Consider the following 17,148-nt stretch of genomic DNA (forward strand, 5'->3'; position numbering starts at 1 on the left):
GCTGTATAATAGAGAAAAAGAGTGATTTGTAACTATAAGCTGTTTGTTACAATATAAATGCGTTCTAATTGTTTAAATTTAAAGTATATCTCTTAATAGTGTACATTTCATGCATAATAATTCTCTTGGTCAAAGCCAACATCATGGCAACATGGTTACAAATGAATTACCTCTTTTCTCCAGAGAAAAACTATATGAATTCTAATTCCAAAAACCACGCAAATATTTCCTTTGCTTTTTTAAAATGCAGTCTCGCAGAGTTAATTTACAACATTTTCATTGGATAATATTAACTTCCGGTGAAATCGAGGTTTGTTTACGTTTTTTCCCCCAAGAATCGACATTGCATTGCTTAGAGCATGTTCAGAACTGCGTGTATAAATCGAGTAATTTCATGCGGGAAAAACTTAAGATATAAGTTTCACAATAAGAAGTATTGCACAACAGCCGGGGAAAAACATGTCGCGCGGGGAGAAGACGGAAAAGTAGATTATAATCAGGACAGTGGGGGCGCATTTGCCTCGGCGAAAATAGGACGTTTTTTCCAATGTCCACCACAAGTCGAAAACCAATATACTGGAGACGCAGTGCTACAGTCTTACATACACAGATACATCCCTAGTCAAGTATGTTATGTACCATGAACCGTGGTTGAAATGATTATACAAGTGTTATGGCCATGCCACATCTCCCCCCCCCCCCCCCCCCCCCCCCCATAGATAGAATGTTCTATTGTTAAAGTGATATTGTCCTACGGACCCGGTTTGTGGTGAGGGACTGTCCTGAGACACAGATTATTCTAACTACCCCCACCCCCAGACATGGTATCAGAACTCGTACCCAGGAGAATTTGTACCCAGAATTTTGGGTACGAGTTCTCCCAGTGAAGTCGTACTCATCAATATCTGAATATGAGTTCTCCTGGAGAAAATCTTTATCATTTTACCAAATATAAATATGGGTACGAGTTCTCCTAGAGAAAAACTTTGTCTTTTACCAAATAAAAATGTGGTTAGGTCCATATAATATTAGATTTAATTCAGTATGATTAATGCATTTAGCTCACAAAAGATAGGTATTTATGATAGAGGTGCACTATACTTCATGTATTTAACCTGACAAATACCATAATTAAAAGAAAGAGGAATAAAATCTGCTGTGGATGAAAAGTGTAGGATATATATAACAATATTTTGAAATTGAAAACTTTCAAATTACTTTGTTTAATTAAAAATATGCAGATTTATTAGAAAGTAATTGAAGAAAATTAAAACTCTGCTTGACTCGAACCTGGGAGATCAACATTTGACATTTACCTACTGAGCCACTCAACTAGGCGTGAAATCTAAGAGCAATAGACAAAATAAGGTAGATGATATTTCTTCATGTTTTAATAGGAAGTCAGCCATTATGATAATGTGTGTAGTATACCTCCTTAAGAACCTTATTTTGCAGATGTTTTTCAATGATAAGCCTAGAATATTTGGTAAAAATCTGGGTGTAAGGAGTATCCATTTTCATCAGGTTCTCTCTAAAGTAAAAAACCAATAAAAATAAAATTAACCAATACATTTAACTGTAGATTTATGCATATTGATGCAAGTAATAATTAGACAAGATTATCATGGCATTTATAAATGAAAAAAAATGACCCAATTATTGCAGAGTATGATTGATTTGACCACACGTTGGTGCATTCAAGTGTAGCGGTCGGCCGGGTTCGATCACAGGTGGCCAGTTAGCTCAGTTGGTAGAGCACCTGACTAGAGATTCAGGGGGCCCGGGTTCGAATCCCGACCTGGTCCGTTGCATTTTCTCCTTTCCCGTTACAGATTTGGTGCCGTTGACCACCCCTGGACTTGGAGGTGAAAGTCCTCCCAGGGGCAAATAAGAACTTGGGTTGATATCTTCAGGGTGTGAAGATATTTAAGGAGGGAGGAATGTAGCGGTCGGCCGGGTTCGATCACAGGTGGCCAGTTAGCTCAGTTGGTAGAGCACCTGACTAGAGATTCAGGGGGCCCGGGTTCGAATCCCGGCCTGGTCCGTTGCATTTTCTCCTTTCCCGTTACACAAGAATGACTGACCTCAAAATACAAAACATGGAAGACAATTCACTGAGAATCCTGAGTTATAAGTGACATCATCAATTTAATAATGCATTTGAAATGATCATTTGCATACATATTAAACACAGGTTATACATGGCAATTAATCTATGTTGACAAAAAAAACCCACACTGACAAATCCCTGTTAAATAGATGGACAGCCATCAAACAGGGTAAGGCAACACTGCTTGATACTGCTATTGAAATGAAATACCTAAGATGGTAACACTGCAATGTATTCAATTCATTCCTAGCCATGTTTTGTAGATTCTCAAACCAATTGAGGACGACTTGGTCCGATTTGGAGAACGAGTTGCAACAGAAGTCTACGAACTTGGGCTACAGTGCGAGAGGGAACCCCCTGAGCTGGTTCAGTATGACGCATGGGGAAATCGAGTTGACAAACTCGTAACAAGCCCAGCATGGAAACGACAGCATGACATCGCAGCAGAGGAGGGGCTTATTGCTACAGCTTATGAGGAGAAATATGGAGAGTGGAGGTAACTGTATCAGCCAGATCCTTTGTAAAGAAAAATAGCTCTTGTTTTTCTTGTTGAGGTTGAAAGAAATAACAATCTAGGAAATTACCTCAAAGTAATTGCAACAGAAACAAACTTGATGGAATATGCCAGTTTGGAGATACGTCTGAATTATTTCCCTTTGGAGAACTCTCGTTCATAGTAAGGTGGGAAACAACTTGTTTACATGCAGGAGTGGGACAAATATCCATCACTGCATGAATGAATGTGTTCAGGAAGTTTCTCATACCAAATTTCAACACCCGGATTTGAATGATACACAACTAAGTAAATGATAAGTAATGAGGGAATAATTAAATACATGGAATTCTTATTATATCACGTTATTTTGTTGCTGGTACATATCATACCCAGGATATTACTAAATTGCAAATATGACATTGTTTTATGTTTCCACTTTAGTCAAACAATTTTTTCGATAGTATTTTGTATTTCCTACATTTACACATTTAAAGAAAATTAAGCCACTTTTAATTGACCCGGCTACCTAACATGGCTATTTCAGCAAACAAAATAATTTGTAGCTGTGAGTTTTCGGGTCATATGGGGCTTTAATGAATATTTGAAGGTATGTTTGGACACAAGTATAGTAGGAAAATATGTTGAGAATATTTTTGTATTAAATTTATAAGACTGCAACACAAGAATACAACTACATGTATATTGGGCCTCAACGGTGTGCAGCTTTTTGTGCGCCTTAAATCAAAGGTTTTTATAAGGGGTGGATCTGTAGCTCTCTGTTCCGTCTCAATATTTTTTTCCAGAGAGCTACAGTTCTGCAGCTAACTGTGTAGATGTGCATATTTCCATAAAATTCTTATTCAATAATTTTTCTAGGAGTAATGCCCCTTTTTAACTTAGAATTTTGAGCCCGTCTGTCCTGTTCTTGTCAGCACAACTCCTCTGAGACCGCTCAATAGAATTTCATCAAACTTTGTAGTTAATAGGACACACTGTGTAGATGTGAATGTTCCCAGAAAATTCTGATTCAATAATTTTTCTTGGAGTTATGCCCCTTTTGTAGTTAATAAGGACATACTGTGTAGATGTGCATATTCCCAAGAAATTCTGATTCAACAATTTTTGTGGGAGTTGTGCCACTATTGAACTTAGAATTTTGAGCCCGTCTGACCTGTTCTTGCAGTAATGTATAACATTACCATTCATTATGTGAGGCACTGTCAAGCAATGTTGAAGCACGGGGTATGTGAGCTTGCTCACCCCTTTTTACTTTAAAAAAAAATGTTTTACACATAAACACTAAATACCAAGTTTAGCCTGCCCTGGGGTCAGAACCTCTACCAAGGGAACATGATATATATGAATTTTATGGAGGCCTTCCTGCTCTACATCACTATGTATTTAGTTTTTCTTACAAATGTGCAGTTGTAAAGAAGGTTTTTGAATATTGGTCAATTTTTGGCCCTGCCCTAAAGCCCCAGGGGTGCAGGAGTCCTGAAATTTATGATTTATGTCTCCTTGTCCCAAGGATACTTTATACCAAATTTGAAAAGAATTGGAATGGTAGTTCTCAAGAAGTTTGGAATGTTCAGTTGTTTATGCTGAGGTGACCTAACAATCTTCTCAAGAACCAATGGGTCAGAAAAGTCAACATTTACAGGAAAGCTTCCCGAAATAGAATAATTTCAAGTTTGTTCATATCATGGTCCCCAGAGGTAGGATGGGGTCACAATAGGAAATGAAAGTTATATATGGGAATATACAGGAAATTAATTAAACAGATTCTTTTCAAAAGTAACAGAGCCACACTGAATCAAATCCAAATGTTCCCAAGTTGTGTGGATTTTTAGCTCACCTGAGCTGAAAGCTCAAGTGAGCTTTTCTGATCGCTTTTTGTCCGTCGTCTGTCCGTCTGTCTGTTAAACTTTTCACATTTTCGACTTCTTCTCCAGAACCACTGGGCGAATTTCAACCAAACATGGCCAAAAGCATCCTTGGGTGAAGGGCTTTCAAGTTTGTTCAAATGAAGGGCCATGCCCCTTTCCAAGATAATCACAAAAATGCAAAAATAGGGTGGGGTCATTTAAAAATCTTCTTCTCAAGAACCACTGGGCCAGAAGAGCTGAAAATTACCTGAAAGCTTCCTGACATATTGCAGATTCAAGTTTGTTCAAATCATGGCCCCCGGTGGTAGGATGGGGCCACAAGGGGGATCAAAGTTTTACATACAAATATATAGGGAAAAACTTTAAAAATCTTCTCAAGAACCACTAAGCCAGAAAAGCTGAGATTTACATGAAAGCTTCCTGACATAATACAGATTCAAGTTTGTTCAAATCATGGGCCCCTGGGGTTGGATGGAGCCACAATAGGGGATCAAAGTTTTACATACAAATATATAGGAAAAATCTTTAAAAATCTTCTTCTCAAGAACCACTGAGCCAGAAAAGCTGATTTTTACATGAAAACTTTCTGACATAGTGCAGATTCAAGTTTGTTCAAATCATGGCCCCCGGGGATAAGATGGGGCCCCAAGGGGGAATCAAAGTTTTACACACAAATATATGGGGAAAAACTTTAAAAATCTTCTTCCCATCAAGAACCACTAAGCCAGAAAAGCTGAGATTTACATGAAAGCTTCCTGACATAATGCAGATTCAAGTTTGTTCAAATCATGGGCTCCGGGGGTTGGATGGGGCCACAATAGGGGATCAAAGTTTTACATACAAATATATAGGAAAAATCTTCTTCTCAAGAACCATTGAGCCAGAAAAGCTGATTTTTACATGAAAACTTTCTGACATAGTGCAGATTCAAGTTTGTTCAAATCATGGCCCCCGGGGGGTAGGATGGGGCCACAAGTAGGGGGGGGGGTTCAAAGTTTTACATACAAATATAGGAAAAATCTTTAAAAATCTTCTTCTCAAGAACCATTTGACCAAAGAAGTTGACATTTACATGAAAGCTTTCTGACATAGTGTAGATTCAAGTTTGCAAAGGGTAGTTTGGGCCATAATAGGGACTAAGGTTTTAAATGCAAATATATATGGAACGTCTTCAGATATGGGCCATGGTGACTCAGGTGGGCGATGTGGCCCATGGGCCTCTTGTTTTTAATGCCCCTAGTCAAGGGCATATTTTTCCTGTCTGTCTTTTGAAAACTTTAACCTAGTTACCATAACTTTTGAGTGGTAAGTGATAGGACTTTCATATTCCACATGTGTATTCCTTATGACAAGACCTTTCTCTGGGTACTATAATTACTTTGCTGCCTTATGGGCATCAGTGTTCCCAAACAAAACTTGTTTTTACTTCAGTTTTGACGAAATAGTCAAGCTGTTATTTTCTTTGCCAAATATTGAAGCTGTTCCATTTTACTCATTTGTATCTTTCAGTCGTCTTTACCAGGTAGTGAAGCTGTTCCTTTACTCCCCCTCCTCTGGCCTTTACTCCTGTCCTCTTGCGATGACAGATGGAGCAGCACGACTTATCAAGGTAAACATAAACACAGGTTCAAATGAATGAGAATCTGTTATAATAGCCTAGTGGTTAGGGTTCTCACTTTGCATCCAAGAGGTTCAGGATTTGTTTCTCAATCCATTTGTGGCACTTCACCTATGGCTGGTGATGTCCCAATGTGTACTGAGTGAAAAATCCTGGAATGGGAAATAAAATGACAAACTAGACTTCTGATAAGTATTATAAAAACATTTAAAGGAGATTAGGGCCAAATAAAATTTATTTCTTCTGTTGTACATTGTAATAAACAGAATTAGTATAGTCTCAATGTCTTTCAAAATGTGTTGAGCATGGCACATATTTTAAAAATGCAAGTTTATATTAAAAGTAAAATTTTCATTCCAAAAACATATGGCCTTAACAACTAAGGTCCCGTGTTGCAGCAGGCATTGGGACGTGAAAAGAATCCTCACTGCTGTGGTCCTGCTATAGGTTGGTGCTGTGGTCCTGCTATAGGTTGGTGCTATGGTCCTGTTATAGGTTGGTGCTGTAGTCCTGCTATAGGTTGGTGCTGTGGTCCTGCTATAGGTTGGTGCTATGGTCCTGCTATAGGTTGGTGCTATGGTCCTGCTATAGGTTGGTGCTATGGTCCTGCTATAGGTTGGTGCTGTGGTCCTGCTATAGGTTGGTGCTGTAGTCCTGCTATAGGTTGGTGCTGTGGTCCTGCTATAGGTTGGTGCTATGGTCCTGCTATAGGTTGGTGCTGTGGTCCTGCTATAGGTTGGTGCTATGGTCCTGCTATAGGTTGGTGCTATGGTCCTGCTATAGGTTGGTGCTGTGGTCCTGCTATAGGTTGGTGCTGTGGTTCTGCTATAGGTTGGTGCTGTGGTCCTGCTATAGGTTGGTGCTGTGGTCCTGCTATAGGTTGGTGCTGTGGTCCTGCTATATGTTGGTGCTATGGTCCTGCTATAGGTTGGTGCTGTGGTCCTGCTATAGGTTGGTGCTATGGTCCTGCTATAGGTTGGTGCTATGGTCCTGCTATAGGTTGGTGCTGTGCTCCTGCTATAGGTTGGTGCTGTGGTTCTGCTATAGGTTGGTGCTGTGGTCCTGCTATAGGTTGGTGCTGTGAAATTTGTGGTGCTTCATCTACAGCTGGTGACTTCGTGATTTGAGTGGAAAATTCTCAAAAGGGATGTAAAACAAAGAATCAAAAGCATTTTCACCATGTATATACCAATTAATGCTCTTGGAAGATGTGAAGTACAGATAAACAGAGCAAAGTTGTTTTTAGTCCCCTCCCGACAAAGTGTACTCAGTCTGTCTGTCTGGTAAATCAGCTTTCTGCACTTTTTTTCTCTGTTCTTGCAGATGTTTGTTTGATATTTGGTACATTGCTTTGCAATAACAAGTGGTAGATCTAGTTTGAATTTCATCTGGGTCCGTTGATTTTTCACATAGTTATTGCCCTTTGACTTAGAAAAATAGCATGAATAATCAGTTTACATCCCAAGATTCTTATTTCTGTAGATAAGAGTACTACACTCATTAAAACTTCTAGCATAGTAATACAACAATATAGCTAAATTATTCATGATCACCTACATTTCTACAATTCATTGACTTGGTGAAAGACCTAAAACTAATTATAGGTTTGTCTTTTTTCCTGATCTAGTCTTTGTACCTGAACAGTACATGTGGTGGATTTCCAACCATTCCTATCCTAGTTCCCCAATTTTCCCCTTCACCATAACCTACATAATGAACTTTGAATATTGTTGCCGTCCAAGAATTTTTGCGACTGGTAGGGGACTATGTATTGCCATGCAATACTGTCAGAATTCTTGTTTGGTTTTTTTTTTTACGATCACAGAAATCGATCATACAGTGATACTGTTTTAGAAATGGTGTTTCAGCATCCTAAAAACCAAACATGTCAATACTCAGAAAGGCTATATATATACATCAATGTAAACGATTTTTAGAATGTTCAATGATGAATCTTATATGAACTATGAGATTTATATGGGTAGTTGATTGTAATCAACATTCTCTTGAAATTTTCCATGTGAGCAGCAATTGCCATCTACGTATTCCTGGATCAAGGATCGTGCTTATCCCCATTTAACCTCACGTGACCCGACTCAATTCTGGACGTCTGGTCAGTGGATGACAGAACGAAGGGGAGGATCTGATGTAGGTGTGTGACATATATTAATGATAAAAACAAATATCATTCTGTAATTGTGAAATATCTAAAGTACATCTATAAAGCATTATTATTGTCTCGATGGCCTTTCCAAAATATAAGATTCACCTTTTGATTTCGACTTTAAATCCTGCTTTGTCAGAGCTGAATCTTGATATTCAGCCATAGATATTGCATTTAGTTGAGGGTAACATTGAAAATTTTCATCCTGCTCGAGAAAACCATTGTCAACCGAGGCTACGCCTCCGTTGACAATGGTTTCTCGAGTGGTGAAAATTTCATTGTTAACATAAACTACCTGCAATATTTGTTTTATTATACTGAATGTTATATAAACACCAAAGCAGAAAAACTTGCGTCTGTTGACATTTCATCAATCACTGTCATGCGATATTTCGTATATCAATGCGAGTATTTGCGTTTACTACAAAGGCTCAAACAGACGTTGTCTAACAATCTACGGCGAACCATACGCGCATCAATTTGACGCATGTGATAATTTTTTATAATATCACCCGTTGTCAAGTACTGTTACCCGTTGCTAGATACTATCACCCTGGACCACATGCTTTCTGTTCTCAGAGGGTAACAGTATGTTTTTTCAAATGCTTATTGATCAATCAGATTCATGTATTTAACATGAAAGTATAATAATATACATGTATATAAATCTTTCTACATGCAAAGAAAAAAATGAATGACATTTGTTCTTTAGACCGTACTCATCAGGATTGAATGTATTGTGAGGTCACGTTCTTTACGGTACCCCTGGCTTGTAAAACACATAAAACATCTGACATGAGTTTCCTTATTTTAGTCACTGAATAATGTAATATCATTTAGTTACATGGGAAATAAAAGGTCCAATAAAGGGTGTACAGAGATGTATCCTGGGTCGTGTTCCTTGAGGCCACAAGCCTCACGGTGATCGAACACAACCCAGGGATTGTGTCAACAAACAACAGGAGACAGAGTGAGTTTAAAGTGTATTATGCAATATTCCAACATATATACAAACTTAACACAGAATAATATACAACTTGATCAGATAATAAAACAAAAATATACTTGGTGAAAGGGCTTTTAACCCAGCTATGCATCTGACCTATGTGGCACACTAAAAGTCCACCTGAGCAAAACAGTGAGGTGTGCTATTCTGCCAAGTGGTAGTATGCTGCATGTTCGGTTGTTGAGCTCAATGACCTGGTGGGTATGTGGTGTTTGAGGCGTCAAACAGGTAACTGCAATACTGGAAGTTGAGCTGAGAAAGAGGTCGAGGTCATTTCGGTGGAGAGCCAGCTGGCATACTCTGCAACTTAGTAAGTATGAGAAGTTTTAGATGTGAAACCGATATACTCAGGAGCCTCATGTTGACATTAGCGTTTTGCAAAGCTAATGACCTGACCACTGAAACGGTATGGAGTCTGATCCCTGAGAATAATGGGTAAAATGTTTGCATGTTGAGCTTCAACATGTAAAAAATTGCCCTGACATATCTTGTATCTTGCATACTAGGTATGCCTATAAAGATAATGACAAAGAAGGGTAGTACATAGGTGAGAGGCATGCTTAACATCACTGATGGTTAATAAATTCCCAGAGTTATTGGACGTATAAAACACCAGGAAGTTCCAAACAAAAGAATTTGAGAAAATGTTGACTGTTGGTGATTTACAAGCAGATGCCTTTAAAAAAATGCATTTATATATTAAAAAAAACTTCAGTGGATTCTTTTGTTCTTTGCATTAACATGTAAAATTGCATGTTGGCGTTTTATGATTATTTTAAAAATTTCAGCGTCTGGCACAGAAACCATAGCGGTACCCCAGAATGATGGAAGTTATCGTCTCCATGGTTACAAGTGGTTCTCCTCAGCAACAGATGCTAACATGACCTTGACACTAGCTAGAGTTGAAGATCAGGATGGAAGTGTAACAGAGGTGGGTGTCTGCACAGTGATTGGAATTGAGAGAGAGAGAGAGAGAGAGAGAGAGAGAGAGAGAGAGAGAGAGAGAGAGAGAGAAATAATTTAAAGAAAGTGATTTTGGCTGATTTCCTTTCAATTTTCAAATTAAATGTTTGACATTTGTACATGCAGATATCAAAATCTATCTTATCCTATATATACAGTTTGATATCAAATATATAATGGAGGTTTTAATCGGATATTGATTGCCTAAGCTAAGTTAGGTAATTGCCGATATAATCAGAGTAGTTGCTATTATAGTCTTAAACACAATTGTTAGGTGTAAAATTAACAGTGGAGGGAAACAAGTAATAAGTAAATCCAGAAACTGTCATAGAAATGTTGCAAATGAGTTTCACAGATCATGTTTCCCCTCACACTTCATAACAAGGAGGAATGCAGTAACATGGCTGTTCATATTTGGGCAAGTATGTGTGAGTGTGTGTGAGTATGTGTGAGTGTGTGCAACACTGAACTTGCTGATAATCTATAGGCCACATATTTTACTCAGTTGATTTGATACTTCACATGTAGCTTTTTCATCAAGAGAGGAAGAATCTTGTTGATTAGGAGATCAAAGGTACAAAGGTCAAGGTCACTATGGGACTTCATAGAAAAAGCTTGTAGACATTTATTGAGGGTATATGCTTTGCCTTGTTGAACTCTTGTTGAAAATAAGCATAATTGGTAATGTAATAGATATTATAACTTGTGACACAGCCTGATAAATGCTGCTTGTTTTGTGCAGGGAACACGAGGCCTGAGTTTATTTTACCTGGAAGTTTATGATGCTTTGGGAAAACTGAACAACATTCAAGTTCAGAAGATGAAGAACAAACTAGGAACAAGGCAGCTGCCAACGGCAGAGCTACTTCTGGATGGAGCGGTGGCTTATAAGGTTGTGTGGAACTTCTAGAGCACTAAGATTTATATCTTTTATAGGGTTAGGCTGAACTTCTAGAGCACTAAGATTTATACAGGTGGAACTTCTAGAGCACCAAGATTTATATATTTTATAGGGTTAGGCTGAACTTTTAGAGCACTTAGATTTATACATATAGGGGTGTGTTGAACTTGTAGGGCAAGAAACCTTTATGATACAGGGTTGTGTTGAACTTCTTATCAAGAGCAGTAAGATTTTTAGCTCGTTGGAGATCAAGTGAGTTATCCTGATCAATATGATTGTGTAGCTGTTTTCCATGTGATGTTCTCATACTTACCCTACTGAGCTTGCAGGTCATTGACAAGTGAGCTTTTCTGATAGGAGGTTTGTCCATCGGCCATTATTTTGTCTATCTCTCTGTAAACTTTTCATTTTCAACTTCTCTAGGGCCACTGGTCAAATTTTCAACCAAAATTGACACAATAGGTCGAATACATTCTTTGGTAGAGGGGACTTAAGTCTATTCAAAGAAGGATGATGGGGGGGGGGGGGGGGGGGGGGAAGGGGGGGGGGCTCCAAGGGGAGATAATCAGGAAATATTGAAAATACTACATGGAAAGTTTTTTCAAAAAGCCTTTTCAAGAATCACTGAACCAGAATGGTCAAATGTATGGAAGCTTTAATTTGCATTTTTTTTCCAAAGGCATGCAATAGTATCAAATCATAAATTTACAGGTACAATGTATCTTTTTCTGACTTCTCAGTATTTCTGTATGATGCTTACATATCTAATCTTATGTTGAGCAGTTCACATTGTCCCTCTTTCTTGTTCATTGACCGGTAATTTTCATTTTAGATATCTGAAGAGGGGCGTGGTGTCGCAGGGATCTCCAACATGTTGACCATCAGCAGAATCCACAACGCTTTGTCATCAGTTTCTGCAATGAGAAGGTAACTGTCACACTGATGTATAAGCAGCCCATCTTCTAAAACATTGTGTGAGGTCAAATTTAGTTCCATGTTTCAGAATTGTGAGTCTCGCTCGAGATTATTCCACTCGGAGAAAGACTTTTGGTGACTATCTGAAGAACTATCCACTCCATGTACAAACACTGGCTCGTTTGGAGGTAGAAATTCGTGCTGCCACTGTGATTGTGTTGGAGGTTGCTCGACTACTTGGGAGGGAGGATACTGGAATAGCCACTGATGAAGAGTCTCTTTTGTTAAGATTACTTACTCCCTTAGCAAAACTTTACACAGCAAAACAGGTAAAAATTATATATGTAGTAAATATAAATTAATATTTTTTCTTATTGTTCAATCAAAATTTTGTATTTACTCCTTCCACACACATGGCAAATAAATATATTAATAAGTAAGCTGCAATTATGAAAAAACTAACATACCTTACTTGTGATTGGAAACTCCAGTCTGCCAAGCTTGAAGTTCTATTTCTATTGTTACAAGTTTTTATAGCTTATATCTTAGGGATAATGATCGAGGCTTTTGTTATAGTGCCTGGAATTAATTTTGAAGTAAATTGTAACTTTAGCAAACTAAAATAAATTTTCATCTCTTGTTTAAGAATTCATGGACGTGTGATTCAGGTAGAGGTTACCTTTTCTGATTGCCATTAAATTATGTTATTTAAATATCATCCACGATAAGATGTGCCTGAGAAGGATGTTGATAATAAAGATGAATATTTACAGGCCATGTCTGTAGTCTCTGAAGGCCTGGAGTGTTTTGGGGGTCAGGGTTACATAGAGGACACAGGACTCCCAGGATTATTACGAGATTCACAGGTAACAATTCAGCCAGATTTAAGGAGTGCTTTAAACTTTAACACTTTCCAACACCACTGGGACTTTTCAAAGAGGTTGACGTAACTTTCATGATGATTTGAGCTTAGAGTAATAATTAAGTAAGGGTAATTTGGGTCAAAAGGTTAAAATCTGGTTTAAGATATGCAGCCATTATTCTACGCTAGCTCCACTTGACTTTTGTGTTATTAAGGATTTGGTTTCTGAGTATGACTGTCTGTAAAAAAAAATATTCGATTCTAAACTCAAAGAGAAGAGTGAATGTCGATTTGTGGGCTAATTCTGATATAAGACAACTTGAATTTAAATTGTCAGGCATCTTCACAAGATTCTTTAATCAGCTGTTTCCAAATTTTCCATTGTTGCAGTTCGATTGCTTGAATCTCCATAAAACATATAAAATAAAGTAAAATATCTAGATTAAGGAACTTGATTATTAAATTTCTGATAATACCCCTGTTTATATCAATTATGATCTTTTTGTCCTTAAAATGTTAGTGAATTTTATATATATTTTGTATGATAATAAAAATTTTCCAAAACTTAAAACTTTTTAAAATATTCATGTACTGGTAAGAACCTTGAATTAGTGTTCTCATGCCTACAAAATAGTGAATTCTAAAATTCAAATGCATGTATTGCCAATGTCTTATATGTCTGCATACTTCATGAAGTGTGTTAGCCAGCGTAAGGTGTTGCTGTTCGTACCCTCATATATTTCATGAAATTTTTTCTTATATTTACATTCTATTTTCATTTTTGTTGGAGATTTCTCAGCCATTAAAATAAATTTATATAATTTATCAAGATTCATACGCACATCATTCACATTCATGAAACAGGATTGTCACCTTAGTTCAAGAGAATTCAAATTACTTCTTATTATGATGTCTCTAATTAGTAACAAAGTCAAGGAATGATATTTCATATTTGTAACATTTTTTGAATGGTATTTTGTGTCAGTTATGTTTGTTTGAGAGATTTCCAGGTCCTGTGTTATCAGGCATTGGTATGTGTAATTTAATTATGTGAACACTGCATCTTATCACACCTGCATCCGATTATTGTGGATTATATTTTCCACTTTTTGGCCGTAATTCAAACATATTGTTGAAAATAGCTCAAACAAAAAGAATGTTTTTGTCTTCTAAATATATTTTTAACAGGCTACAGTCAGTGAGTTAATCAGACATTTGTATAAATCATTTTAAATTTCTGATGTTTTGTAGGAGCCTATATTAATGATGTGTAAGGTGCTAGTATCTTTAAAGTTTAAATGATCCATGAAAAATGTATACTGGTAACAATGTTAATGACCATGATAAATAACACTTTAACTAGACAACAATATATTCCCACAACTAAGACTAGATGATTTGTGAAGTAAGCTTTTTGACTGATTTTGAAGGTACTGCCAATTTGGGAGGGGACGACCAACATCTTGTCCCTTGATGTTTTGAGAGCCATCTCAAAATCACAAGGAGAAGTGCTGGTGGCATTTAACAATGCTGTGTTGTCCAAGATTGCCAAGGCAACCCAGACTGACCAACTGAGAGGTCAAGGTCAGAGAGTAGAGGAGGCAACTTCGCAGGTCATGAACTTCATAAAGAGGCACCCAGACAAATTAAATATGGCTGCCAGAGACCTTGCATATAGTCTGACCAGAATATATATGGGTATGTCTATAATATTATACAGTGTGGCCAGAATATTTAGGGATATGTCTATAATATTATATAGTGTAACCAGAATATATAAGTATATGTCTATAATATTATATAGTGTAACCAGAATATATAAGTATATGTTTATAATATTATATAGTGTAACCAGAATATATATGGGTATGTCTATAATATTATATAGTGTAACCAGAATATAAATGGATATGTCTATAATATTATATAGTGTAACCAGAATATATATGGATATGTCTATAATATTATATTTTCTGACTATTAAATGATTGTTAGTCATCGGGTTTGTAGCTGACCGTCTACAAAAATAGTTTGTGCTGATCAAGTTGATAGATGACAAGGTGAAGTTTAATTGTCATAAAGTAAGAAATAGATTGATTGATTTGGGTTTCAGGCCAAGTTGACAATATTTTGGCCATGTTTCAGTGGTGAAGATTATATTGTTTTGGATACACTGCTATCTTTCTGGTGGCCCTCAACAAGTGATCTCCATTTTGAACACTAAGGAAATGATATGTATGCCTGTGGGTTGTGATCTTTTATAATGGAGCAACATTTTTGAAACGTTCCTGTCCAACAAACAAAACCATAAATTCTTTAAAGAATATTTACTCTGTGAAATTAGTAATGAACTAAACGCATCATAATGAATGTTACAAATTCTTTGTTGATTTTTTAGGTGCACTTCTCTTGGACCATGCTGTAGAATGCGGTTTGACACAGACAGACATACAGACAGCCCAGCGGTGGTGTGAGACAGATCTATCCCTGGTGGTAACCAATCACAGCCTTAACCACTACAGCAGCAGGGAGGGCAATCTCCGCCTGGTGTACCAGAATTTTGCAGAAAAATAACTGATGCCTGGGCATGATTTTCCTATGATTAGATTACTTGATTGCAAAGCAGAGCACAGAGAACAGAGATGTTATAGGAAAAGTATCCGAGAGAAACTTTGATAATGAGGTTGCACTGTCAGTGTATGAATCAATATTTAGATTCTGTAAAGATTATCTAGAGACTCATTTTCTTTGATGACGAATTTCATTTCTGTTTCAAAAAAAGAGGCTCATTCCGGTATTGATAACTTAAGTCCCCAATGATGAGTTCTTTTTATGAATAGCAATTTGACCTGATTGTTATGTGATTGTTATGTGATAAGGGTTTTATTTTGACATTCATGTGGGAATTTGTAGGTGGCAGAATTTGTTGTGGTAAATTGTTGATCATTCAAATGATTGAAGTTACACAGTATTATGATATGACAACAAATATATATATTTCAATTAAATTGAAAGTCTACAAATGCAAACCCAGTACTCTGACACTAGAATTTTTCAGTTCAGTTTGCCATATCTCAGTTTGAAATTTTGTATCCTAGTATCTTTAAATCACTGAAGCAGAAGCAATTCCAGGAATGACCGATTCACTGTGTCCGTCTGTCAGATTTCCTTTCATCCCATTTTGTATCTGGGCCATCTTTTGTAATAAATAAAAAAAACCCATTACAATCTCATATTTCTGAGAAAGGTTTGCTTATGACCAGATAATGTACAATAACCATGGATGAAGGTCATTTGACTGAGGTGAAGGTAACTAGTAAGAATAATAATCTAGAAATATTTGTTCAGGTCTCAACTCTTGAGAGACATCAGAAGCTCATATTTGGCATAAAGAATGCTTGTGAACAAGACGATATGCATTTATTTCAGTCAAGGTCATTTGATCAAGCTTTTTAACTTGTAAAATTTAAAACTCTGTACATGTTACAAACATTACCCAAGCAGAATACCCTATTGTTGAAGAACAACCTCCTCAGTAATCAGGTGTTGGAAAATAAAATTGCAGCCCTTCAGTCTCAGTTTTGATCTTCTAACAAAAATCTGTGACCTTGGGGGGGGGGTAGGAAATGTTATTATCCCGACTGAAAGAAATGCTTTTTACTTGGATAATTCATGTAATTGTTTTAGTATAAACCTGATGAAAGCTTACAAAACTACAAAATTGGATGCTGTCAGTGTTCGTTGCAAAGCAGTTTTTACATTGATTGGAAATTCTAAAACGTCAAATGAAAAAATATTTATTCTTTATTCATCTGGATTTGAGAAATGCAATGCATATTTAAAAAAAAAATTCTAACAAAATAGAATATATTTACTGTATATTTATTACAATGTGTACATGTATTGTACAGATACAAACTTTGTATTTGGCATTATTATCATCGAACATGATGTTGTGTTCTTAGCATTTGTTATATTATGAAATTAAGAAATTATAAAGTAATGTAAATACTCTTTTATCCTAATTTTCCTTTTTTCTGTGAACGATATTTCCCCCTCTCCCAAAAGAAACCAAAGAAAACTAGGAAATATGTGAGCCCTTTTTCTTATCGTCGTTACCAGATGTCGTTCTGTTCAGTTAAGAAATATCCTTTTCAAATGATAAATTGGAAGTTTGAAATTAACATGATTTCTCCATACAAAATGTTTTTGGATTTCTTCCAATGG

General features: G+C 36.7%; 2 protein-coding genes across 2 annotated transcripts in view; one reads left to right on the forward strand and one right to left on the reverse strand.

Moving 5' to 3' along the window:
• The window catches only part of LOC125661721 (transcription elongation factor SPT6-like), a 42,921-nt gene extending 42,483 nt beyond the window's left edge, over positions 1 to 438 (reverse strand). Inside the window, exon 1 of the mRNA XM_048893866.2 lies at positions 171 to 438. The gene's annotated coding sequence lies outside the window, so the exon portion shown is untranslated. The remainder of the gene's footprint in view (positions 1 to 170) is intronic.
• On the forward strand, positions 289 to 16,935 carry LOC125661768 (acyl-CoA dehydrogenase family member 11-like). The gene is made up of 11 exons (XM_048893924.2): positions 289 to 626; positions 2,374 to 2,606; positions 6,002 to 6,101; positions 8,139 to 8,262; positions 10,069 to 10,211; positions 10,986 to 11,135; positions 11,977 to 12,071; positions 12,148 to 12,388; positions 12,833 to 12,925; positions 14,352 to 14,619; positions 15,320 to 16,935. The coding sequence occupies exons 1-11, from the start codon at positions 360 to 362 to the stop codon at positions 15,493 to 15,495; spliced, it is 1,890 nt and encodes a 629-aa protein (XP_048749881.1). The 5' UTR covers positions 289 to 359; the 3' UTR covers positions 15,496 to 16,935.
• Positions 16,936 to 17,148: the final 213 nt, after the last annotated feature.

The sequence above is a fragment of the Ostrea edulis genome, chromosome 1 (assembly GCF_947568905.1).
Source record: "Ostrea edulis chromosome 1, xbOstEdul1.1, whole genome shotgun sequence".
Taxonomy (NCBI): domain Eukaryota; kingdom Metazoa; phylum Mollusca; class Bivalvia; order Ostreida; family Ostreidae; genus Ostrea; species Ostrea edulis.

What these genes read in the sequence shown, in the direction of transcription:
- LOC125661768 (XM_048893924.2), top strand. Translation starts at nt 360, where the DNA reads ATGTTCAGAACTGCGTGTATAAATCGAGTAATTTCATGCGGGAAAAAC. An exon ending in AGGATGGAAGTGTAACAGAG is followed by an intron (nt 10,212 to 10,985) that starts GTGGGTGTCTGC and finishes TGTTTTGTGCAG; the next exon opens with GGAACACGAGGCCTGAGTTT. An exon ending in ATGGAGCGGTGGCTTATAAG is followed by an intron (nt 11,136 to 11,976) that starts GTTGTGTGGAAC and finishes TTTTCATTTTAG; the next exon opens with ATATCTGAAGAGGGGCGTGG.